This window comes from Rhodotorula paludigena (genome assembly GCF_050403205.1).
Source record: "Rhodotorula paludigena JCM10292 DNA, Rt_paludigena_JCM10292v1_ctg9, whole genome shotgun sequence".
In the NCBI taxonomy this organism is placed as follows: Eukaryota; Fungi; Basidiomycota; class Microbotryomycetes; order Sporidiobolales; family Sporidiobolaceae; genus Rhodotorula; species Rhodotorula paludigena.
The window spans coordinates 368,648-390,144 of record NW_027481449.1 but is presented as its reverse complement, the minus strand read 5'-3'; the positions used below and the strand labels follow the sequence as shown (position 1 = coordinate 390,144).

General features: G+C 63.6%; 8 protein-coding genes across 8 annotated transcripts; 4 read left to right on the top strand and 4 right to left on the bottom strand.

The window, feature by feature from the left end:
- Positions 1-52: 52 nt before the first annotated feature.
- On the bottom strand, positions 53-3,121 carry POP1 (ribonuclease P/MRP protein subunit POP1; the record flags this gene model as incomplete). Its single annotated transcript, XM_076647516.1, has 12 exons — positions 53-137; positions 215-345; positions 410-1,418; positions 1,472-1,560; positions 1,622-2,000; positions 2,053-2,228; positions 2,285-2,361; positions 2,420-2,522; positions 2,590-2,704; positions 2,779-2,828; positions 2,896-2,942; positions 2,995-3,121. 12 exons carry the CDS (start codon positions 3,119-3,121, stop codon positions 53-55), a joined length of 2,388 nt encoding a protein of 795 aa, XP_076507051.1.
- Positions 3,122-3,403: 282 nt separating this feature from the next.
- Positions 3,404-5,002, bottom strand: SPE2 (adenosylmethionine decarboxylase SPE2; the record flags this gene model as incomplete). The annotated part of the gene is made up of 4 exons (XM_076647515.1): positions 3,404-4,311; positions 4,374-4,600; positions 4,662-4,872; positions 4,936-5,002. 4 exons carry the CDS (start codon positions 5,000-5,002, stop codon positions 3,404-3,406), a joined length of 1,413 nt encoding a protein of 470 aa, XP_076507050.1.
- Positions 5,003-6,313: 1,311 nt separating this feature from the next.
- Positions 6,314-9,078, top strand: JCM10292_000996 (GMC family oxidoreductase; the record flags this gene model as incomplete). Its single annotated transcript, XM_076647514.1, has 13 exons — positions 6,314-6,470; positions 6,531-6,647; positions 6,703-6,789; positions 6,859-6,961; positions 7,043-7,076; positions 7,154-7,223; positions 7,314-7,505; positions 7,571-7,713; positions 7,817-8,275; positions 8,344-8,427; positions 8,503-8,723; positions 8,806-8,957; positions 9,032-9,078. The coding sequence occupies 13 exons, from the start codon at positions 6,314-6,316 to the stop codon at positions 9,076-9,078; spliced, it is 1,866 nt and encodes a 621-aa protein (XP_076507049.1).
- Positions 9,079-9,592: 514 nt separating this feature from the next.
- Positions 9,593-13,821, bottom strand: JCM10292_000995 (uncharacterized protein; the record flags this gene model as incomplete). Its single annotated transcript, XM_076647513.1, has 19 exons — positions 9,593-9,670; positions 9,741-9,868; positions 9,943-10,051; positions 10,141-10,158; positions 10,235-10,402; positions 10,527-10,753; positions 10,827-10,863; positions 10,922-11,005; positions 11,075-11,102; positions 11,159-11,328; positions 11,461-11,667; positions 11,734-11,783; positions 11,847-12,006; positions 12,086-12,195; positions 12,322-12,612; positions 12,688-12,856; positions 12,952-13,257; positions 13,321-13,355; positions 13,638-13,821. The coding sequence occupies 19 exons, from the start codon at positions 13,819-13,821 to the stop codon at positions 9,593-9,595; spliced, it is 2,559 nt and encodes an 852-aa protein (XP_076507048.1).
- A 431-nt stretch (positions 13,822-14,252) lies between these two features.
- Positions 14,253-15,671, top strand: JCM10292_000994 (alpha/beta fold hydrolase; the record flags this gene model as incomplete). The annotated part of the gene is made up of 7 exons (XM_076647512.1): positions 14,253-14,403; positions 14,526-14,596; positions 14,658-14,879; positions 14,938-15,183; positions 15,244-15,317; positions 15,378-15,507; positions 15,567-15,671. 7 exons carry the CDS (start codon positions 14,253-14,255, stop codon positions 15,669-15,671), a joined length of 999 nt encoding a protein of 332 aa, XP_076507047.1.
- Positions 15,672-16,511: 840 nt separating this feature from the next.
- Positions 16,512-16,775, bottom strand: JCM10292_000993 (uncharacterized protein; the record flags this gene model as incomplete). Its single annotated transcript, XM_076647511.1, has 1 exon — positions 16,512-16,775. The coding sequence occupies one exon, from the start codon at positions 16,773-16,775 to the stop codon at positions 16,512-16,514; it is 264 nt and encodes an 87-aa protein (XP_076507046.1).
- Positions 16,776-17,783: 1,008 nt separating this feature from the next.
- Positions 17,784-19,274, top strand: JCM10292_000992 (uncharacterized protein; the record flags this gene model as incomplete). The annotated part of the gene is made up of 2 exons (XM_076647510.1): positions 17,784-18,324; positions 18,388-19,274. 2 exons carry the CDS (start codon positions 17,784-17,786, stop codon positions 19,272-19,274), a joined length of 1,428 nt encoding a protein of 475 aa, XP_076507045.1.
- Positions 19,275-19,578: 304 nt separating this feature from the next.
- On the top strand, positions 19,579-21,100 carry JCM10292_000991 (phytanoyl-CoA dioxygenase family protein; the record flags this gene model as incomplete). The annotated part of the gene is made up of 6 exons (XM_076647509.1): positions 19,579-19,617; positions 19,917-20,018; positions 20,119-20,286; positions 20,381-20,878; positions 20,937-20,980; positions 21,040-21,100. The coding sequence occupies 6 exons, from the start codon at positions 19,579-19,581 to the stop codon at positions 21,098-21,100; spliced, it is 912 nt and encodes a 303-aa protein (XP_076507044.1).
- Positions 21,101-21,497: the final 397 nt, after the last annotated feature.

Sequence of the window (21,497 nt, the reverse complement as noted above, 5' to 3'; positions counted from 1 at the left end):
GGATGTCCCCGAGCTGCGAACGATCGAACGGCTTCAACTCGTTGCATTCGCCTCACCAGTCCGCCAGCTGGACGACAGCGGCTCGGTACGTCTCGCTATCGCGGTTGCGGAAGAGCACGAGGCGGGAGAGGCCGTTTCTGCAGAGTTACGGCAGGTTGAGAAGGTCAGTCTTCGACCAGGCGAAGCGGAATATCCGAAGCAGGCCTGAGCGTACCCTCGCGAGGACATGGAGAGTAGGCGATAGAGGGAAAGGACGGCGTAGCCACCGCCGTGACCGCTTGACAGGGCGTAGCTGCCCGTCGTGATGCGGCCGATGACCTGCTCCGGCGAAGGGCGGTCGCAGAGCTGTGGGAGGCGAGCGAACGTGAGCCTTACACGCTGGCGAATTGTGGAAAAGGAGGTTACGCACCTCCTCTGCGCCGTCGTACTCGCCCGTCGCCTTCGCCTCTTTCCCCTTGCCCTCGAGCGTGCGGTCGACCTTCGCCCGTACCTCCTTCGCAGTCTCCTCGTCCAGCTCGTACACAAGGCCGAGGTCCTGCGGCACACCGCGCATGCACGGCGTAAGTTTGATGCGGACCATCGCGTTAGGAAGGAGCGACGCGGGAGAGGCGGAGCCGGACGAGGTCGACACCGTGCGCCACTCGTCGACAAGCTGCCGCTCCAGCTGCTTGGCGCGTGCGCGAGGAGACGGCGGCGCGTCCAACTCCATGGCATCCGCCGAAGCGGGACTCGCAGCAGCATCGAGCACGCCCTGCGCCACCTTTGCAGGCACGAGGAACGGCTTCGGCTGCTCGCCCAGCTCGCCGCTGCTGCCCCTCGCCCACGCCTGCGCGAGTACTTCGCCCATCTCGGCCCTCCAAGGATGGGCCGTCCCGAGCTTGGCGTAGCTCGGCCTCTTCGCCGGCGGCCTTCGCTCCCAGTACCCTTTGTCGTCCCGCTCCCTCCGCGCCTCGTGCTCCGCAAACGCCGGCGCGCCGACAAAGTCCTCGGGAAAGCGCGGCGCGCCCGCCTCGTAGAACTGGTGCGAACGCTCGCGCTGGCCGCCGACGCGCGGCGTCGAGTAGACGAGCGAGGTCCAGAAGGGCATGCCCCAGCCGGACGGAATCGTCAACGTCCAGCCGTGCTGGGCGGTGTCGTCCGAGGCGCCTTGCGTGGAGCTGAAAGTCGAAGCGCCGAGCGTGCGCTGAGTCAGGAGAACGGTAATGCGGTCATCCTGCGCGTTGGGGTCGAGGCGCGTGCCGGGCACGAGGTTGTGGGAGCGCCGCGCGTCGAGGTCGCGCTTCTTGTAGCGCGGCGTGTGGATCGAGGCTCGGTGGTTTCGGTCCCAGAATGAAGGGACTGCGGCGAGAGTGGGAGAGGGAACGAGCGGGTTGGCGGGGTCGAGGGGGATCGAGTGCTTGTCGAGCTTTGGCGGGAAGCTGCGTCGAACCGGTTAGCGCGCTGAAGGGTGGGATAACTGTGTGGAGCATACGATAGCCTTGGGTCGTACACCTCGAGCCCGAGCACGAGTCCCGCTGGCACTCCTCCCGGTCCAGCCTGCGGGTCGAGCTTGCGCCACGCCTGCGAGATCGACGCGTCAGCGCCGCGTCCGTCCGCGTCAAAGCTTGAGCGAGCGACGCACCTCCTTGGTCGCTTCATCCGTCGCCTTAACCGGCTTGAGCACCCCCTTGATCACCTCCGTCGCCCTTCGCCCGGTCACCTCGAACGTGAGAAACTCGCGGTCGTACCGCCGCAAACCGACGTTGAGCCCGAGTCGGAGGGTCTGCACGGCGCGCTCGAAGGAGAGGGCGGCGTCGCGCGCGAGGGAAGGGTGCGCCCGGATGAGGAGCGTGCGGGAGGGAGGCGAAGCGGGAATTGCAGAGGTGGATGCGTCCGGGGAGGCGGAAGTCGGGGACAGATCAGGCTGCCAGATAAAGGTGACGGGACCGAGGAGACCGTGAGGGAAGGATTGCGAGCTGTCGTAGACGTTGATGTTGTATTCGCGTGCCCCGGTCGAATACCTGCGCAAGCTTCGTCAGCTGAGACTGACGGGGACTCTGATGTAATACACACCTCTTGGACGTCGGGAGAGGCTTCGACGGGTCGCACACCACTTCAAGCACCTTCTCAAGGTCTTTGAGCGGGCCGACGAGCTCAAAGTACTGGTAGTAGCTCGCGTCGTGCACGAGCGCTCCGTGCTGGGAAGCGCGGTAGGACGAGCGGAACGCTTTGGCGGTCGGGCAATCGGCCTGTTTAGTTCGAAACTTCAGTGTGAGCAGAGCGGAAGACTCGGGGAGAGACGCACGATGCGGTGCCCCCAAACCTCGGTCATGTGCATGCGCTTCGCATGCCAGACATGCGTCTCGAGCCACACCTTGTCCTCTGCGTGTGGAAGGAGGTCAGTCAGGGCGGCACGGGGTCAGAGCGAGAGACCGCTCACTCTGTCGCTTCATGAACATCTCTGCCTTGAGGCCCGGCCGCACGCGATGTCGCCCGAGCATCTTCCTTGTTACACGCTTGGGCTTTGCGGCATCCTTCGGCACCTGTAGAAGCACGACGAGCGTATCAGCAAGCCGACGTGATGCTGAACAGCGCGAGTAGGAGGCGCACCTCGGCCCGGGCCCGCTCTCGCAGCCTCGACGGCAGTCGCCGAATGTTGTGGCTCGCTGCACGCCTGCGCAGATGTCGTGGCAAGGACTGGAAGGCGCGCTGGGTGCCGGCCTCCCTGTCATTGCGGATGAACGGTCGATGTCAGCATTCGGGAGCATTCAAGAGGAGCTGTCAAGAGGCGCGGCGCACTTTGCCGACTTCATTGCGCGCTGCATGGCTGAGATTTCGAACACTCGTGCCTGCAGACCCCATTCTGGTCAGCGCGATGAGCTGGCGAGAAGAGCGACATCTCAGAGCGAGACGGACCTGCGCGAACTTCTCGACCTCGAGCACAGCAGGCAGGCCCGTGTTGCCTGCAAGTAATCGTCAGTACCGTAAGCTGTCCAGCTAGCGAGCTCGACGCACCGCTCCCTGCCGACCCGCCCTGCCTGGGTGCATGTCCCGCGACGGGGATCGTCCGCTGCTCGCGCATACGCTGCCGCTTGAGCTGCGCACCGGACGGCACAGCGTCCCAGGGGCGCTTTGGCGGCATCGCTAGCTGCTTCGGGCCGCAAAAGCGAGGAGAAGGGGAAGCGGAGGAAGTGGGCGGTGCAAGTCCCTCGTCGAGCTCATCTCGACCGCGTCTACCGGATTTTGGGAGGACCGAAGCACGCGTAGGAAGACTCTGTGTACTCGTTGAACGGCATGCGCCCGCGACAAGCCCTGAATCGGGCTCCTTGCTCGCGGGTTCTACGCGGAAGCCTGCTTCCACCACCTCTCGGGCACGCAGAGAGAAGCTATGAATATGGATACATCTACAGTCGAGCGACAAGGTCTACTGCTTGCGCTGGAACACGGCGTACACGAGGCTGTACGAGTCGAACGAGTACAGGATGCGGTCGACGCGCTCGTACCGCTCTGCCAACTCGGGGCTCATCAGCTGGCGCATGCCCTCGTGCGCGCGCGCCTTTTCGTCGCGCGCGGCGCCCGTCGACGGGTCGTCGTCCTCGTCCGAGACAAAGAGCGTGATGCTCATCTTTGCCGGCTCAAAGATGGCCAGCACGCGCTCGACGAGCTCGTGCAGCGACTCGGCCGTGCGCGAGACGACCTCGCGCGTGTCGAGGCCCGACGTCGTCTTGGCCGCCGCCGCCGCCGAGTCGTCGACGAGGCCCGCAAAGTCAAAGTTGCACTCGAACGAGGCGTACGAGTAGGCCACCTCGGGCGTGACGTGCACCGTCGCGTACCGGTCACCGCGCACGGCGTTCTGCGAGAACCCGCACGGCGCAAACAGGAACGAGTCGAGCGTCGCGCCGTCGAGGAGCGCCGTCAAGCCGAGGTCGGCCGACAGCTTGGCGCCGAGCGCGTGCGCATCGCCGTCTGCGACGGAGGGGTCCGAGGCGTAGAGAGGGGTCGTGTACGGGGCGGGCGCGGCGGGAGACGAGGAAGGGTGGTAGAACTTGCGGCAGGCGGCGGGCGAGAGCTGCGTCATGAGGATCTCGAGCGTCTGGTCGGGGCGGTGCGGCGCAAGCGAGGGTGAGGGGAGCCGTCGCGGAGTCGGCAACGCGGACGGCTTCGTGTCGAGAGAGGCGGACAGGGTCGAGAGGGAAGTGTCGGGGTTGGCGGGAGGGAGGGCGCGAGACGACTCCATGGCGTGCGGGAGGAGAACGTCGTCTCGGGGCGGGGTGAGGTAGAGCAGCCAGTGGTCGCCGTTCATGCGACCGACCGTGTACGCCGAGCTGTTCTCTGCGGGTGTAGAAACCGACGATGAGCCAGCCGCTGCGACTCCAACGGAGTCCCGAACGCACCAAACAGCTTGTCGAGGAAGGCCATCTCGGCATTCCAGTCCTTGTGCGGCCCGCGCTGTCGCTCGGGGAACATGAAGGTCTTGCGCGAGTAGAAGCAGCGCCAGACGCCCTTGAACCCGCACGTCTCGGACGCAATGCGGAGGAGGGTAGGAATGCCGAGGAGAAGCGTCGTCGTGCCGCAGGTCTTGAGGATGAGCTTGTGCGGCCAGACAAACATGGACGACTCGCTGCGTGACGGAGAAGAGGGTTAGCGCCACGGGCAGGGCTCAGCGCGGAAGCGAGACGGACCTGAGCAAGTACGCATCGACCTCCTCGCCCTCGATGACGCTCAGCACCTTGCACTGCACCTCGTCAAGCATGCTGTCCCACACGCTGCGCTCGACCTGCCGCAGTCCGGTCCAGCGCTCCTTGCCCTTGCGGCCGCCCTTGAGCGGCAGGTTGCGTGCGGCAACATCCTCCTCACTCGGTGCGAACCAGAGCTCGAGCAGCTTCTCCGGACCTGTGAAAAACACGATAAGTAGCCTGCACAAGACAGGCGGCAGCGTTGACGGAGCAAGCGCACCTTCGAACGGTCCGGGGGACGAGTCGTCAATGACCGTCACAGTGTCGTTCCCGGGAGCGGCGGACATCGTGGAGCTCGTGTCACTCGCGTGTGCGTCTACCAAGCTTGTCTGCTGAGCGCACGAAGGTGTCGTCGGTGAGTACGAGCTCGCCGAATGTCGAGATGGAGATGGGCACAAGCTCACCTCTGGTTGGCGCGCAACAGCTGCTGGGCAGATGTGAGGAGCTCGAGGCGATGCACAAGCTGTCAAGCTATGCTCCTGCGGTGCACTCGACGGCTCTCCGGGGCTCGACGCGGAGGAGGCGCGGTTCAAGGGGAAAACGCGCGACTTGCCGACCGAACGCAACGTCGCTTGGCCTCCGACCTCGTACACTGGCTCTATCGGGTGCACGGGGAGCTGCTTGACCAGGCTTGAACGCTGAATAGCTCGGCTGTACCGTGTCCCTCGTGCTCCGCTCTTCCGCCTGCCTCTGGCTCGCTTCCGCCTCGATCATCGGCGCAGATAGACCGGCACGTCGTGCTTCCGAGCGGATTGGAGTGCTTTAAGCTCTGCGCTCTGTTCCTGCGCGCTGCGCTGACCTACGTGCGTCCGCGCCGAGATCGCTTGCGCCTCTAGCGCTCTGCCTTTACTTCAACCGTCCGTCACAGCGTCCGACTTGGTACGACGAGCCACGCACAGATCAGATTTTGCGTTGATTGCGACGAAGCTTTCCGTGTCGTACTACTCGTAACGTTCCGCTGCGCCCTCGTGGCGATTGACGGCGTTGCGACTCGAGCGCGGACGGGCGCTTCGGACGGGAGTCCAGCGCGGCAGCCATCGCCTGAGCTTTCCTGACCTTCCTGGACTACTATTCTATGCAATGGCGGTAGACTCGAGCTTACAATTTTGCAGGTCAGTGGCCCTGCTCGTGCTTGGCTTGTGCAGATTGTATGTCTCTTTCTCCGTCTTTCCCGTACCTGCGGTGTCTTGGCCCTTTGGCAAGCCTCTCGTTGTCATGGCGTACAAGGTGGATTAAGAACGGGACGCCAGACCCTCTCGCCGCGCCGCATGCGTACTCGATGGAATGGATGTCGCCCGAGAGGTCGACGCTCGTGCCTCCTTCGACCAGTTCCTCCGCGGCGTGTCCTCGCAAAGTCCGCGTCTCGAGCGCGTCAAAGGAGTCAGTAGCGCGCTCCATTGGCGCCTGGAACGGAGTTGCCGGCCTCACGTGGTCGTGCGCGACGAGGGTCTGTGCGCCCCGCGGCCGCCTGCGCTGTTCCCGTCCTTCGCTCGCTTGTATTCCTTCGCTCTCGCGCTCTTCTTGCTGTTTGCGCAGTCTCTACCTCGCGTGTGGTAGTGCCCGCGCCTCTCCGATAACCGCCCTTCGCTCGTCCCGCCATGCGCGCCCCTCTTCCCTCGCTCCTTCTCGCTCTCCTGTCGATCTCTGCCACCCTCGGCTCCGCCCGCGTGCTCGACGTGACGGTGGACCTCACCGCCGTGCTCGACACGCTCTCGACTACCTCGTTCGAGTACATCGTCGTCGGGGGCGGAAACGGTGCGTCTCCCTCACGCCCTCGCCCTGCGGGATCTTGACTGACGGCCTGGCTCCACGCAGCGGGTCTCGCTGTCGCCGCGCGCATCAGTCAGTCGTCGCCCTCGCGCAAGGTGCTCGTGCTCGAAGCGGGCCAGAGCGGCGCGGGCAACCCGGGCATCGACATCCCTGGTCTCGCAGGTGCGCGGATGTCGCTCTCAAAACACTTTCCCCTGCTCATTTACTCGTCACAAAGGTACGACGCTCGGTAAGGCAGTCGACTGGTCCTTCTTCACCACGCCTCAAGAGCAGGCCGACACTCGCTCGATCTTCTGGCCGCGCGGTGCGCTCTCCTTCGTCTCGCTCTTTTCGGGTTACAAAGCTCGCGCGTACTAATGGCGTGCGCCCGCAGGCAAGGTTCTCGGCGGCTCGTCGGCTATCAACTTCCTCGTCTCGACCCGCCCGAACGCCGCCGAGCAGGACGTCTGGGCGAGTCTCGCAGGCTCTTCGGCCTGGTGCGTCGCAACCCCGGATGCGTCCGAATCGTCATCTCGCTCGAGCGATTGTAGCTGATTTCGGAGTCGACCTCCGTATAGGTCGTGGCAGAACCTGCTCCCGTTCTACAAGAAGGTGCGTGCGGTCATTCGCAACCGAAGCCATGGCACTCGCTTACGGGAAGCATTCGCTCGTTGTATTTCGCGCAACAGGCCGAGCACTTCTTTGCTCCCGGTACGAACACGGAGAACGAGGTCCCGACGTTCACTGCGAGTACGCATGGTGAGTCGTGGCGAGCACTGGAATCTTACCCCTCCGTGCACGACGGTTCCGTTAGTGGCTTAGACTGACGCACACGCTTCGTTGACCTAGGTACGACCGGCCCGATTGACGTCTCCTACCCGCCCTACTTGGCCCCGTCCTTCCGCGGCTTCTTCCAGTCCCTGCGCGCGCTCGGCGTTCCCGCCGCGCAGGACCTCCACTCGGGCAACAATATCGGCGTCAACTACGCGCCATCGACGATCGATCCGAGCGACAGGACCAGGTCGTACTCGGTTGAGTACCGTGCGTCGCTCGATTCGCCTCGACTTTTGTTTGTGTCGGACGACTGACTCGTTGTCCGTGGGAAGTCGAGGTCGCCCCGAGCCTGGTCATCGTTACCGGCGTGCAGGTGACCAAGATCAACTTCGCAGGCGCAAAGGACACGGCGGAGAACGTTGTCGCCCGTAGCGTCACCTTTGTACCCGTCGGAGGAGGCCAGAAGGTGGTCGCGGTGAGTTTCGGTGATGCCACAGATTGCTCGGCCCTCGCTTTCGCTTCGTTTGGGGAGAAATTTGCTGGGCAGTTCATGCTTACACACCTTGGGTCGCATGCAGAACGCGTCGCGCGAAGTGATCCTTTCCGCCGGCACCGTCCAGACCCCTCAGCTGCTCGAGCTTAGCGGTATCGGCGACCCGGCTATCCTCAACCTGTTGGGCATCTCGACGCTTGTCAACCTTCCCGGCGTCGGTGCGAACCTGCAGGATCACCCGGCCGTCGTCGACGTTTTCCGCCTTAAGCCGGGCGTCCCTTCGCTCGACCAGCTACAGGATCCCGTCGCCCTCGCTGCCGCGCTTGCCGACTATGCCCAAGGCCGCGGGATCCTGACTGAAGCGCTCTTCCCGCTCGCATACCTCCGCCTTGGCGACTTTCTCAACGCGACGGAGCTTGCCCAGGTCGAGACGCTCGGGAGCCAGGCGAACAACCCGCAGCTCTCGGCCCAGCAGTATGGCGCGAGTCAGACGCTCTGGTCGAAGAATGTGCCTGTCATGGAGCTGCTGAGCGTCAATGTCTACGTGCGTTTCTTGCGTCGTCCTCTTCGGGCTTTGCTAGACCATCCTGACCTTTTCGTCCATTCACGCAGTTTGGCAATGGCGAGGCCGAGCCGAACCAGGGCTATGTCTCGCTCGCAGCGTGCCTGCAACACTCGCTCAGCCGCGGCAGCATCGTGCGTGTCGAGTACCTATCAAGCTCGCTCTCTCGGCCCGGCCTCACTGACCCGACCTTCCTCCCATCACGACAGCACATCACTTCGTCCGACCCGCTCGCTCCCCCCGCCATCGACCCGAACTACCTCCAGTCGCAGCTCGACACGTTCCTCCTCGCCAAGGCCGGGCAGTACCTCCGCCGCGTCGCCGCTCAGTCTCCGCTCGCCGACTTCATCGAGAGCGAGGCCGAGCCTGGGCCTGCGGTGCAGAGCGAGCAGCAGTGGGAGGACTGGACGAGGAGCGTCGTCCGCACTGAGTGCGTTGCTCTCGCCCTTCGCTTTCTCCTCCCTCGCGCGCGAATGAGCTTAATGTTCGTTGGGCACGGGTCGATTGCACAGGTATCACCCAATCGGCACGGCGTCGATGACTGCGCGCGCGAACCGCGGCGTCGTCGCGCCCAACCTGAAGGTCTACGGCACGGCCAACGTCCGCGTCGTCGACATGAGCGTCGTGCCCGTCCACGTCTCGTCGCACACCCAGACGGTCGCGTGTGCGTACCTGCTCGTCACTCGCTCTCGCAGGCGAATGCTCAAACGCTCACTCTCTCGCTCGAAAAACGCGCAGACGCGATCGCCGAGAAGGCCGCCTCGCTCATTCTCTCTGGCGCCTGAACCTTCCGCTTTGCCCCTTCTCTTCCGTGTTTTATCATTCGCTCCCTCTCTCGTTGTACGTTGTGCATTGGGTCCTTGCACGGTAGTGGATTGCTTTTGCAGCGGGATCATGCAACGAATGCGCGGGCCGCACGTGCTTTCTCTGTCGAGCAGGGCGCGCACAAGCTGGCAGATGGTGAGCGGAAGCTCAGGCTACCCTCGCACGGAAGCTTCGCCAGCCTCAATCTGTCCACAACGCCCTCGGACGCGGCAAGTCGCCAGAAGGGACCATAGCGCCACGCCCCTCTCGAGAGCGAGAGCGTTTCGAAGCCTCGCGCTGACACGCCGCTCGAGTGCAGCGCTTGCGAACACTCGTGGAACGGGTAGGCTCGGCTGTGGGCACACTTCGCTGCCCATGGCATTCAAATCAACACGGCATCGCAGAAGACCTCAGAACCCAGACTTCCCAAAGGACCACAGCAGGTCGACGAAACGCAAGACAAACGAAAGACCGATCCCTCACATACTCGAAACCTCAGAAGAGCATGTAGCCCTGCCCAAGCGCGACCTTAGTAGCGGGCGGGACAGTGCAGTGAACGCCGTCGGCCTCGACCTGCGTTACCCGAACGGTCAGCAGTGAGCTTGCACAATCCGGAAGTGCTACAGTGCGAAGTGAGACGAACCCGGAACGTTTCGGGATCGATGCTGATCTTAGGCAGCGCACTGTTGTTCTTCATGTCGGCCTTGGTGATCTTGCGGCAATTTTTGACCGCCTCAACGCGCTTGTGCAAGCCGTAGCTCGCGATCGTGCCTGCATGTCACGATTAGGTGTGAGTGGAGGCCATTGTCGTCAGACAAGCGAGGTCGGCCCGAACGAGTGCTCACCCGAGTCGATCGAGAGCTGCGAGACGAAGAGAACCGAGTTGAGCGCGGCTGCGCCAGCGTGCGTGCCCCACATCGGGCGGCCGACAACCGGCTCGACGGTCGGGATGGACTGCCGAGTGCAAAGGGGAATGGGCCAGAGAAGCGGGCCGTAGATTGTCAGCGCGCGAGGTCAGCACTGGTGTTCCGAAGAACACGCACCGCATTGGCATCGCCCATCTGCGGAGCGCAAGGCATGAGTATGGTTTGGTGACAACCGAACACAGCCACAGTGAAAGCGGCAGGGACAACGCACATTAGCCCAGGCGATGACACCGCCCTTGATGACCATCTGCGGGCGGACACCAAAGTTCTCGGGCTTCCACAGCACCAAGTCGGCGAGCTTGCCGATCGAAATGTCGCCGACAACGTGCGAGAGCCCGTTTGCGATGGCTGGGTTGATGGTGTATTTGGCAACATAGCGCTGCGAAGCGAAAAGCGTGTCAGCTTTGCCTCCGCTCAGATCCCCGACAGCCGAGACATTGTATGGGCACACGGCCGCAGAACGCAGGCAATGGGTGTAAGGGGCTCAACAAAGGTCAACGAACCTTGACACGCTCGTTGTCGGCGCCCGGCCTCGTCTCTTCCGGCAGCGGACCGCGGTACTCCTTCATCTTGTTCGCCGTGCGCCACGTCCTCGAGATGACTTCGCCGATTCGACCCATGGCCTGCGAGTCTGACGAGATGATCGAGATGGCGCCCGTGTCCTGGAGAATGTCTTCGGCGGCGATCGTCTCGGCGCGGATGCGAGACTCGGCGAAGGCGATGTCCTCGGCTACAGGTGCGAGGCGTCAAACCCTGCTGCACGCATGTGACTGGTACAAGGAGCACGGGGATCGCGAGCGTACGGATGGAGCGGTCGAGATGGTGGCAGACCATGAGCATCTGCGCGGCAATGACGTGAGCTTGCGCACAAGTCGCCAGCAACATTCAAGTGGCTTACGTCGAGGTGCTCGTCGAGCGTGTTCTGAGCGTACGGGCGAGTCGGGTTCGTCGAACTGGGCATCACGTTGGGTTCTCCGACACACTGCAGCGCACACATAGTGTTGTCAGCGGCGAAGAGCATGTGTTTCGTGGGCCAGAAGTATAAGCGTACCCTCAGCAGGTCTGGTGCGTGGCCTCCTCTGTATCGGTCTCGAAAGTCAGCCGAGTTCGGGATAGAGAAGGAAGAACGCCGTACCCGGCTCCCTCGCAGTGATACGCCTGAATGACCCTCCCCGCCATCGCCTCGAAAGTATCCTCGACGAAGCCCGACTCGTTGAGCGTGTCAGAGTGCAGATTGATCTGGACGTCGTACTGGTCGCCGATGCGAAGCGCAGAATCGATGGCGGCAGTGGTCGAACCCCAGTCCTGGGTCGCGAAGTGCAGAATGTCAGCGCGCTTGTACATTCGTAGCGAGCACGTTCATTGGGCTCCAGAATCTTTACGGTGTCGACGACGCCGGGGAGACTCGAGAAGCGGGACAGAGCGCCGCAAACGCACCTCGTGTAGCTTGAGCCCCGCCGCACCAGACCTGACCTGATCCTCGAGACCCATCGGCCCGCTGTCGTTCGCCTTGCCGGTGAACGCAAAGTTGAGCGAGATTCCGTCCGTTGCAGCCATCATCGTGCGCATGTAGGTTCGCGACGGCGTGCATGTCGTCGCGCTTGTTCCCGCCGAGGGACCGGTGCCGCCGCCAATGACGGTGGTCTGCGAGTGTGAGCGTCAGTAGGCAAAGTCGCGGATGGCCTGCTAGAAAGGCGCAGGTAATCGCACCGTTCCGCTAGCGAGAGCCTCATTGCAGAGTTGCGGGCAGATGTAGTGCACTGCGGCGCACAGCGCAATCAGTCAGCATGCGGTCACTGAAGTACGTTAGCTGATCAATTTACCGTGCACGTCCTGCGCGCCGGCAGTGAGGACGAGCTTCTCGCCTGCGATCGTCTCTGTGTTGACGCCGACGACCATGCCGGGCGTGACGCCGTCCATGACGTCCGGGTTGCCGCCCTTGCCGATTCCGACGATGTTTCCATTTTTGAGGCCAATGTCGGCCTGCGTATGCGCGACAGCGGCGACGGTCAGCGGAAAGATGAGGAGAAGCGTCGACCGGGGAGAGGAAGGACAAGCGCACCTTGTAGATGCCGCTCCAGTCGACGACGAGCGCGTTCATGATGATGCAGTCGAGCGTCTCCGAGTCAGGGCGGTTCGTCGCCTGGCCCATGCCTTCGCGAATGACCTTGCCTGTCGCGGTTGAGAAGGTCAGAATCGTCGAGTCCCCTCGCGCCTTGCATGACAGGTCAGGCCCGCTTGGCAGCAGCCCTTGACACACACGAGCTAGTGCGTGCGAAGGAGAGAGACGCGCCGCACCTCCGCCAAACTTGCACTCGTCACCGTACGTCGTCAAGTCCCTCTCGACCTCGATCCACAGGTCCGTGTCCGCCAGCCTGACGCGGTCCCCGACCGTCGGGCCGTACATGCTCGCGTAGCTCTCGCGGCTGAGCTCGTACGGGGCGATCTGCGCCGGGTCGGACGACGCGACGGCGCTCGGCTCGGGCGAGTGCGAGAAGCCGCGCTCGATGAGGCGCGAGAGGGCCTTTGAGGACAGCGAGAGGTCAGCAAAGTGCGCGTTGAATGCCGTGTTGAGGAGAGCATTGCCGCCTGAGGCGGATGCACTAGATCAGTCAGCTCCGGACTCGGCTGCGAGGTTCCGCTGAGGAGCGCAAATCCACGCACCCGTGACAATCTGATGTCCGCCGATCTGGACGAGCGTGACCGTCTTCGTGTCGCCTGGCTCGAAGCGGACAGCCGTGCCAGCCGCGATGTCGAGGCGCTTGAAAAAGGCCTTTTCGCGGTCGAACGAGAGGGCGCGGTTCGTCTCGCAGAAGTGGTAGTGCGAGCCGACCTGCCCGTGCGAGACTTGAGTCAGTACAGCACACTCGAATGACCCGGCGAGAAACCGTGGCGGCAGGCAATGAGGATGAGGACGGGCGGGCGCACCTGGATGGGCCGGTCGCCCGTGTTCGTGACCTTGAGCCGGACACGCTCCCTCCCTTCATTGATGCGGATCACATCCTTTCTGAGCACCAGAGCACCCGGCACCTCTTCGTCCTTGAGCCCCGGCTCCTCATCGACGCCCTTGGGAAAGACGCCCGGCGCAGGGAGCGGAAGGAACGAGCCGTAGAGCGCAAGCGTCAAGTCATCATCGACCGACGCGGTGCAGATTGGGTCGTGGACGGTGACGAGGAATACGCCGTCGGGGAAGGCGCCTTCGACCTGGATTTCGTGGATGAGGAAAGGAACAGCCTGCCGGACAAGCGAAGCGAAGTCAGCACTGCGACGTCGCGGAAATCGAGGTTCTCAGCTCACAGGCTGGACGTGGACGCGTCCAAGGACCTTCTTGCCTGCAGAAGAATGCCAAAGGTTGGGTGTCAGCTGGTGATTCGTGGTGAGCCCTTGGACTGCTCTGATAGAGCAGAGGATAGTCTCTCCAAGCTTCCTGAGGTCTGCGCCTCAAGCAACCGCATGGCAGGATCCCTCGACACCGTCTCGTCCCCTGCGAGTGCCTAGGACACCCGTCTCGACGATTCCGCTCATCAGTCCGCGTTGCCCGCTCGACGGATCTCTGCCCGTCAACCTCACTGTGCGGCGCTGCTGTAGGCGCATCGAGCTGACAATGAACCTACCGATGCTCATGAGCTCGGCGACGGTGTGCTTGCCATCGCGGATGAGCTCGTGGAGGACGTAGGAGAGGAGCGAGACGGTTTCGGCCGTGTTGAGGCGCACACCGCGGGCGAGGCGCCGCTGGGCGAGGGTGCCGGCCGTGTAGATGTGCGCGAGCTTGTCGATCTCGCGCGGGAGGAGGTTCATGGCGTTGAGGTCGAGACAGGGACGAGGAGAGCAAGGTGGGGAGAGGTACGGCGAGTGCGATCTCACGCGTAGACGAGGCTGTCTGTCGGCAGGAGCTCAATAGCGGAGCAGCAGCACTCCAGCAAGTACTGCCGGGCGGCGATAAGGCGAAAGACGACGCAACCGACCAACGTCGCCGGAGGTTGGCCTCGTCCCGCTTCTTCCACTCCGCTTTGACGCAGTCAGACAGACTTGCAGACGTGCCTCAGCTCTCGTACGAAGCTACTCGAGCAACCCCCGCTGTCCCGTAATCCGTTCACGCGGTCGCTCTCCCCCGGCCCCACCTCGAGTCTTGGTCCGGCTTCTGCCTCGGCACAGCCCGCCTGGAGCGCTGCAGAGCTGTAGAGACCCACGTTACGCTGGACACAACTTGACGCAACTAAGCTTCAGCCATGGCCACTCCCGCCGCGCCGCCAGCGCCTACCTCGGACAACGCCCAGCTGCCACAATCCATCTTCTCGCCCGAACACCTTGTCAAGCGCGGATGGTGCACCGTTGCCAACGACAAAAAACGTGCACCGAACCCGCACAAGCTGTACTACGGTGCGTTGAGCGGTCGTCTGCCGCGTCCGCATCGCCGTCGCTCACGTCTGCCTTGTGCAAATGCCGCCCGTCGCCATCCTTGACCCCGCCTTTACCGCCTGCCTTACGCTCTCGGAACCCAGAGCTGCACGGCGAGGACAAGCCGACTAGCAAGCGGCTCGTCTTCATCATGGGCCTCAACAACTCGTCGTTCGTGCGTTTTCCCCTCCCATCGTGCTCGAATTGGCACAAGCTGACTCTGGCTCGTACGCCAGGCATGGCACCACCAAGTCTCTTACTTTGCGGCACTCCCGGGCTACGCCCTTCTCGTCCTCGACAATCGCGGCGTCGGATGGAGCGACTCACCGGCCGGCTCTTGGTCGACTACCGAGATGGCGCGGGACGTGGTCGAGATGCTCGACTTTGTCGGGTGGACCGAGGAGAGGTCGCTCAATGTCGTCGGCGTCAGCATGGGAGGCATGATCTCGCAAGAGCTGGTGCGTGTTCCTTTCAAGCGGTCGAGTCCTGTCCCCAACAATCGATCCGCACGTGCAGGCTCTCCTCATCCCGACTCGTATCCGTACGCTGCTACTCACGTCGACCAAGTCCGGCTCCCGCTTCGAGCTCCCCTCGTGGAAGACGACGAGCATGTTCGGCCGCCTCTCGCTCGGCCTCGCCAAAACGCCCGAAGAGCAGGTCCGCCTGGTCACCGACACCCTCTTCCCCCCTACATTCCTGAACGAGACGGTCGAGGAAGAAGGCGAGTTCAAGGGCAAGAAGCGACGAGAGCAGGTCGAGGCCGTGCGTCTGAGACGTCGCCTTAGTTCATCCGTAACCGACTGACGCGGAAGACTTTTGCAGGACTTCCTCCGTCGCTACCGCATTGGACGTCGACAGACTCCCGCCGGCCAGGCAGGCCAGATGCGTGCAGTCCTGTGCGTCTCTTTCCCTGCTTCTTTCGCTGCCTCTCCCATCTGACTCTGCCGCATGCACAGCACGCACTCGGTCGAGGACGACCGCCTCGCCGGCCTCGCGACCTTTATCCCTCGCACGGCCATCATCCACGGGACGGAGGACAACCTGATCAACGTGCAGCGCGCGCGCGAGCTGCACAAGGCCATCCACGTGCGTCGCTCGCTCCCTGCGGTCTTACACGCGCGACTCACCTGGACCGATTCCGACAGGGCTCGAAGCTCAAGATTGTGCAGGGTGGCGGACACGCGCTGCCGAGCCAGATCCGCGACGGGTACAACGCCTGGATCCGCGAGCATGTCGAGCGCGAGGGCTAGACGACCCGGTCGGTTCGGGCTCTCTAGCCAAAGCGGGTCGGAATCCGTCCCGTGTTGACCGGGTGTATGCTCGACAGAGGGCGTAGCCATGTAGATAGCTTCTGTGTCACTCGATCGGCGGGATTGCGCCGTCCTTCCCGCTTCGCCACTTCCGTCATTCGGTTGTTGCCTTACTCTGCTCTCATCCTTGGTCTTCTGCTGCGATTTGCTTGCGTGCTCCGCACGTACTCTTGCCGACTGGCAGTTTTCGTGCTCGGAGGACTGCGAACTATGCGGATAGGCTCTCGTGCTTTCCGCGCCTTGAGCTAGGCAGAGCGCAGAAGCGAGCAGTCCCGCGTCTTCCGGCCGCTCCCGCTCTCCTCGAAATCTCGCAGTGCCTCGCAGGGTGAAGTAGCGAGAACACACTGTGTCGTTGCCCTCAGCGACCCTCTCCCCTCAAGCGCAGAGGAGCCATTCCTCCTTGTCGTCCCCGTTTCGCAAACGCGCCGCCCACGCGCCGAACGCGACCTACCTCGACGAGACCGTGTGCATGAGAGGTCAGCTCGGTCAAGGGAGCGCTCCGGAAAGTTGAAAGGGAGAGCGAGCGACGCACCTCGAGTAAAGCATGTCCATGCGCAGAAACTCTCGCTCCTGCGCACGCCAGGTGGTGCGGGAAGACAGACGCAAACAGTCAGCAGTCTATCACGTCGGGAAGACGCCGTCGTCGCAGCAGGTAGCTGCAGGCAAGAGGCTGCGACAGGTAGACGCACCCCCACCTGGGCGCGATGTTTCGGCTCTGCGACACGCGAGGATGAGGTGAGTCGCTCGACTGTCGCGCATGGAGCAGGAACACGCACCGATTCAGCGACGTTGAACGCGCTGCTTGGCCCGTTTGGCCCTCTTGCCGCTCGTATTCGACGGCTCCGGGCCGGCCTCGTCCTCCTCGCCGACCTTGCCGCCCGCCAACTCGCCCTTCAGGGCACAGTCGCCGCCAGCATCGTCTCCGTCTTTATCCTCGTCGTCCTGTCCGTGCGAGTCAGAGTTGTAGGTCTCGGCTAAGAGCTTCGAACCCTCGTTGGTCTGGGGTGCGGATGCGTCGCGGTCGGCAGACGGCGAGCGAGACATGGGGGACGGGCTCCTGCGACGGAGTCGCTTGACAGTCCTTCGTGCGTGGGCGTCGGCGACGCTATCGGGCACGGGCGGGGGTGGAATGGAAGGAGGAGGGGGGTCGTCGGCAAAGGCGGCGAGCCGCTCGAGCCGCAACCTGCACTTGCCGAGATGGCCCGACCAGGACCGGCCTAGTGGGAGGCTCTTGCCGCAGGCTGAGCAAGTCTTGAGCGTCGGACGAGCCATAGCGAGCGAACGAGACGGAGGAGAGAGCCGTGGCAGCAGCGAGTCGACTGGACCGGCAAGAGACGAGAGGCAGAGCCGGGCCCGCCGGTGCTCACACTCAAGCTGAGAAGCTCTTCAAGACATTGGCGAGCACAGTGGACCCGCAGAGAGGCTATAAGAGGGACGGGTGAGGGCTCCGGCTGGCGCACGGCTGGCCACGCCCGATCGACCCCTGTCGGGCGCGAGTGGACCTGGTCAGGTCGCTCTCGAGTCGGCCAGCTCGAGGCGGCCCGGTCAGGGTCCGGCTGGGCAACGTCGTCCGGAGCTGCTCGGCCCGTGAACGACCGCGGCGGCAGGGGTCGAGGAGGCCCGTGAGCACGTACGAGGGTTTCTCTCACCTTGACTCGCGAGCTTTCCGCTCCTAACCACGCATAGAACAGCGACGCGATTAGCGCAGCGCAGGGGCGCCCTCGCAAGGCGAAAAGCACAAGCCGCCGGGATGCGCGGCTGCGTCTGCGCCCTCGCGCGCCGTCCCCCGGGGCCTTATCGTCGGCGCATTGACTCCGTCCGCCGGCCGCTCTTCCGCGCCAACTTGCTTGCTGCTGCTCCTGCTTCTGCTTCTTCCGACTGCCTTCCTGCTGCCTCGCACACCTCGCCCGCCGTCCCCTCAACGCGCTTGCGCTCGTCGCGTCGCGTTCCCTGAGATCCCGGCCGACAATCCCCCGCACCGCCCCCGCGCTTCGGCAGAGCAGAAAGAACCCTCTTTTCCCTCGCTCTACCTCCTCGCCTCAGCCCACAAACATGTCGGTGTTGCCGCCAGAGCTCGTCATCGAGGCCGTGCTGGCCAGCCTCCACCCGCCGTCGCCCGCCCTCTCGTCCGCGTCTTCGTCCGCCAGCTCGAGCCTCGTCTCGACCCCGACGCTTGTCGGCAGCGCGGGCAGCATCGCTTCCAGCGACAAGGCAGACCCGTTTGCAGCGGCATTCGGCGCCCACTCGGCTCTTTCGAAGGCCGCCGTCTTACGGTCCTACTCCCTCGTCAACCGCTCCTTGCGATCCGTATCGCAGCCGCTCCTCTTCCGCGACCCCGTCCTTCCTACGTTGCGCTCGATCCTCGCTTTCCTCAACGTGCTGGAGGACGGCGACAACGGGGCACGCCTCGCCCACGAGGTCCGCAGCCTCACCCTCGGCAGCAAGTTCGAAGACGGCGCCCTCGGCGGCGGGCGCGGTTGTGTCGATGCCAAACTCGTCATGCGGCGCCTGGCCAGGGTCTGCACCGAGGTCCGGGAGGTGACGATGCTGGGCATGGGACGGGTCCGACTGGAGGAGCTTGACGGGATGCATCGTGCGGCGTTCGACGTGCTTTTGCTTTCACTTGCCAGCTACTGACCTCTCATTTGTCGCGCAGGTCTGCGCAAGCTTACGATTGACTCCTGCCTGCTGGCGCCATCAACGTCGTACGAGCCGGGCTTCGCGCTCCCGTCGATCACCCACTTCTCGCTCCTCGAGTGTCACTTGACGACGCACTCGCTCCCGCCCACGCTTCTCCCGTCGCTCACTGCGTTCCAGCTCGTGATGCCTCGTGGTGCTCTCGCTTCGTCGCCCGGGCAGATCGCGGACTTCCTCACCGGTGTCGCGCCGCAACTCCGAGCCTTCTCGCTGAACGACCAAACGTCCGACAACGCCAACGGCGCCCATATTGAGTTCAACCCCCTCTCAGACGCCTACTCACACTTCACCGACTCGCTCACCCACCTCGACCTCGTCAACACCGTCCCGCTCGTCCCGCTCTCGCTCCTGGCACTTCCCACCCTGCGGTCCCTGCACACTCTCTCCCTTTCGCTCGCATCGCATCTCGCGGCGGGTGCGTCGCGCGCCACGCCGCGATGGGGCCCTCTCGCCGACTCGCACCTGCGCGAAGTCCTGCGCGTCGTGCGCGTTCTCGTCCTCCCGCCCGAACTCCTCTACTTGCTGGAAGACCGCGCCGCAGGCGCTCATCTCGCCCTTCCCCGATGGATCACGGAGCTGCAGCGCTCCGAGGAACTCGAGCGGGTCGTCCTGCCCGCAAGGGCGTTCGAGGACGGTCTGGGCGAGATGGTTGCGATCGTACAGGACGAGCTCCGCCGCGCCGGACGCGACGTGCGGCTCGTCTCTCACCCGTATCCCGTTGATGAGGACGGTCAGGACGGCGAGGGCAAAGCTCCTGTGGAAGGAGTGGCGTTCTGGCGAGCAGTCGCCGAACGGGAGAAGGAGGAGCGGCAGGCCCGCAGGCGGGCCGAAAATGCGTCGTGGTGACAGCCGCCCCCTCCCATTCAGATTCATAGACTAGACTTGTTGTGTCGCCTCGCATATTGTCTGTCCTGGGTTTTGCTTTTCCCGCTTCTCGTTCTTGGGTTTATACGGGTAGATGTCGCTTTCCCGGCGCCGCTTTCTCTGCATTGTAGACGCGTCTTGGATATGACTGTGGGCGTCAAGCGGCACGGATCATCCAGATTGTGCGAGTTGTTCTGTCGACCTCCTCCACCGCCTTGCCGGCACCGCGGTTGTGCTCCCTATCGCTCGCCTCGCTTACGCGCCGCTGGCACAGCAAGCACTCGAAATGGCTTCTTTCCGCCTGACAGACGAACAGAAGGCCGAGGTCAGTCGTTCCTCTCCTTCTCGCTGGTCCTTCTGGCGTCCCCCACCTCGACTGTCGGCACGCTGGCATTACGTCGGCAACGGTGTGCGGCTGCTGGCTGTCTGCGAGGCCCACAACGCTTCGTTTGGCAGTGTCTGGGACTACCGGCGCGGCCTTCTGAACGGGCGCGGGCGCCGTCGGCTTCTCATCAGCCTCGGCTGGATCGGACCCAGAACACCTGCGCGAGGATCGCTGCCGCACTCTCGAGACGCGCGAATGTGCAACCCCACTGAGCTGACATGCCTCGAGGCGCGCAACAGTTCGAGGCGAACGGCTATGTCATTCTCAAGGGTTTCTTCACTAAGCAGCAGGCGGACAAGCTGCTCGCAAAGAGTCAGAAGCTCTTGCGCGACTTCGATCTCGTGAGTCAGTGCTGATCAGGCGCTACGCTTCGGATGTTGGCCGCGCCGGATGTGGCCAACGTCGCTGTCGGCAACCTGCTGACTCTCCTCGGCCCTGTAGGACTCGCACCCAATGACCCAGTTCGTCGGCACGGCTGATGCAGGCGATAAGGAGCACGTCGGAGACGACTACTTTCTCACGTCCGGCGACAAGGTCCGCTACTTCTTCGAGCCGGCGGCTTTTACGGATGGAAAGCTGAATCGCCCGAAAGAACTTGCGGTCAACAAGGTGCGAGTTGACCTCTTCCGGCAATGCTACGCGCTTCTATGCGCGATTCTTGACCTTTGCGCGGTCCATCGAGGCTCACGAATGCAATCGACAGATCGGCCACGCGCTTGCCCTCCTCGATCCCGACTTCCGCGAGTTCAGCTTCTCCGACGATGTCAAGACGCTCGTCCGCGATCTCGGCTTCCACACCAACCCGCAGCTGATCCAGTCGATGGTCATTTGCAAGAACAAGGAGGTTGGCGGCAAGGTCGGCAGCCACGACGACCAGACCTTCCTCACCACTGACCCCTCGACGGCGATGGGCCTCTGGTTCGCGCTCGAAGACTGTACACCCGAGAACGGGTGTCTGTCATTCGTGCCCGGATCGCACAAGATCAACAAGCTCACGAAGCGGTTGGTCCGCGCGGCAGGAGGGGGGACCGAAATGGTCGCAGTGGCCGGCACGGAAGGAGAGCCCGTTGTGGATTGGGACGCAGAGGGCGTCGAATGGGTTGCAGCACCGTGTGAGGCGGGCGACCTCGTGCTCATCCACGGCGCGGTCATTCACCGCTCCGAGCGGAACTCCTCTCCAAAGTCGCGCTTCATCTACACGGTACGGCTTCTCTCAGCATTCGAGGCTCCAATAGCCTGATGCCTTCTGTCGTCGGCAGTTCCACTGCATCGAAGGGTCCGCGCGATGGCTGGAGGATAACTGGTGCGCAAAAACCATCCGTGCGTGCACAGACTCGCCTCGCTCACCATGTCATCTCCCAGGCTGCAACCAACGCCTGACATGCCCTTCCCTTCGTTGTTCACGACGACTGCGACCATGTAACGAGTCGCGCGACTTCACCTGTCCGTACCAGCACTCGGTCGAATTCCCAACCAGGTCGAGGCCTCAAAGTGCGAGACGGCTCCAGTCCTCCATTCTCCCGAGTCCGGCAAGGGCCTTTCCCTCTCGACCCGCTTCGTCGAGTGCAGCCTCCCAGTGCGCCAGGCTACTGATGCTCGAAATGCTCAGAGCTGCGACCGCGAGCCCGCCGTTGCGCGCTCACTCTCTCCCTCACTCTCGAACGCTTCGCTCGCACGCAGCCGCTGGCTGCTCTTTCACCTCGCTGTCTGCATAGCGTGCTGCCGCTTTCGCTGCCCCTTCGTCATTTCTGATCGGCGGGACCCGGTCGATCGCTCCGCCTCTCGCTCTTCCCGCACGACCCAACTCCCACCGCCCGCAG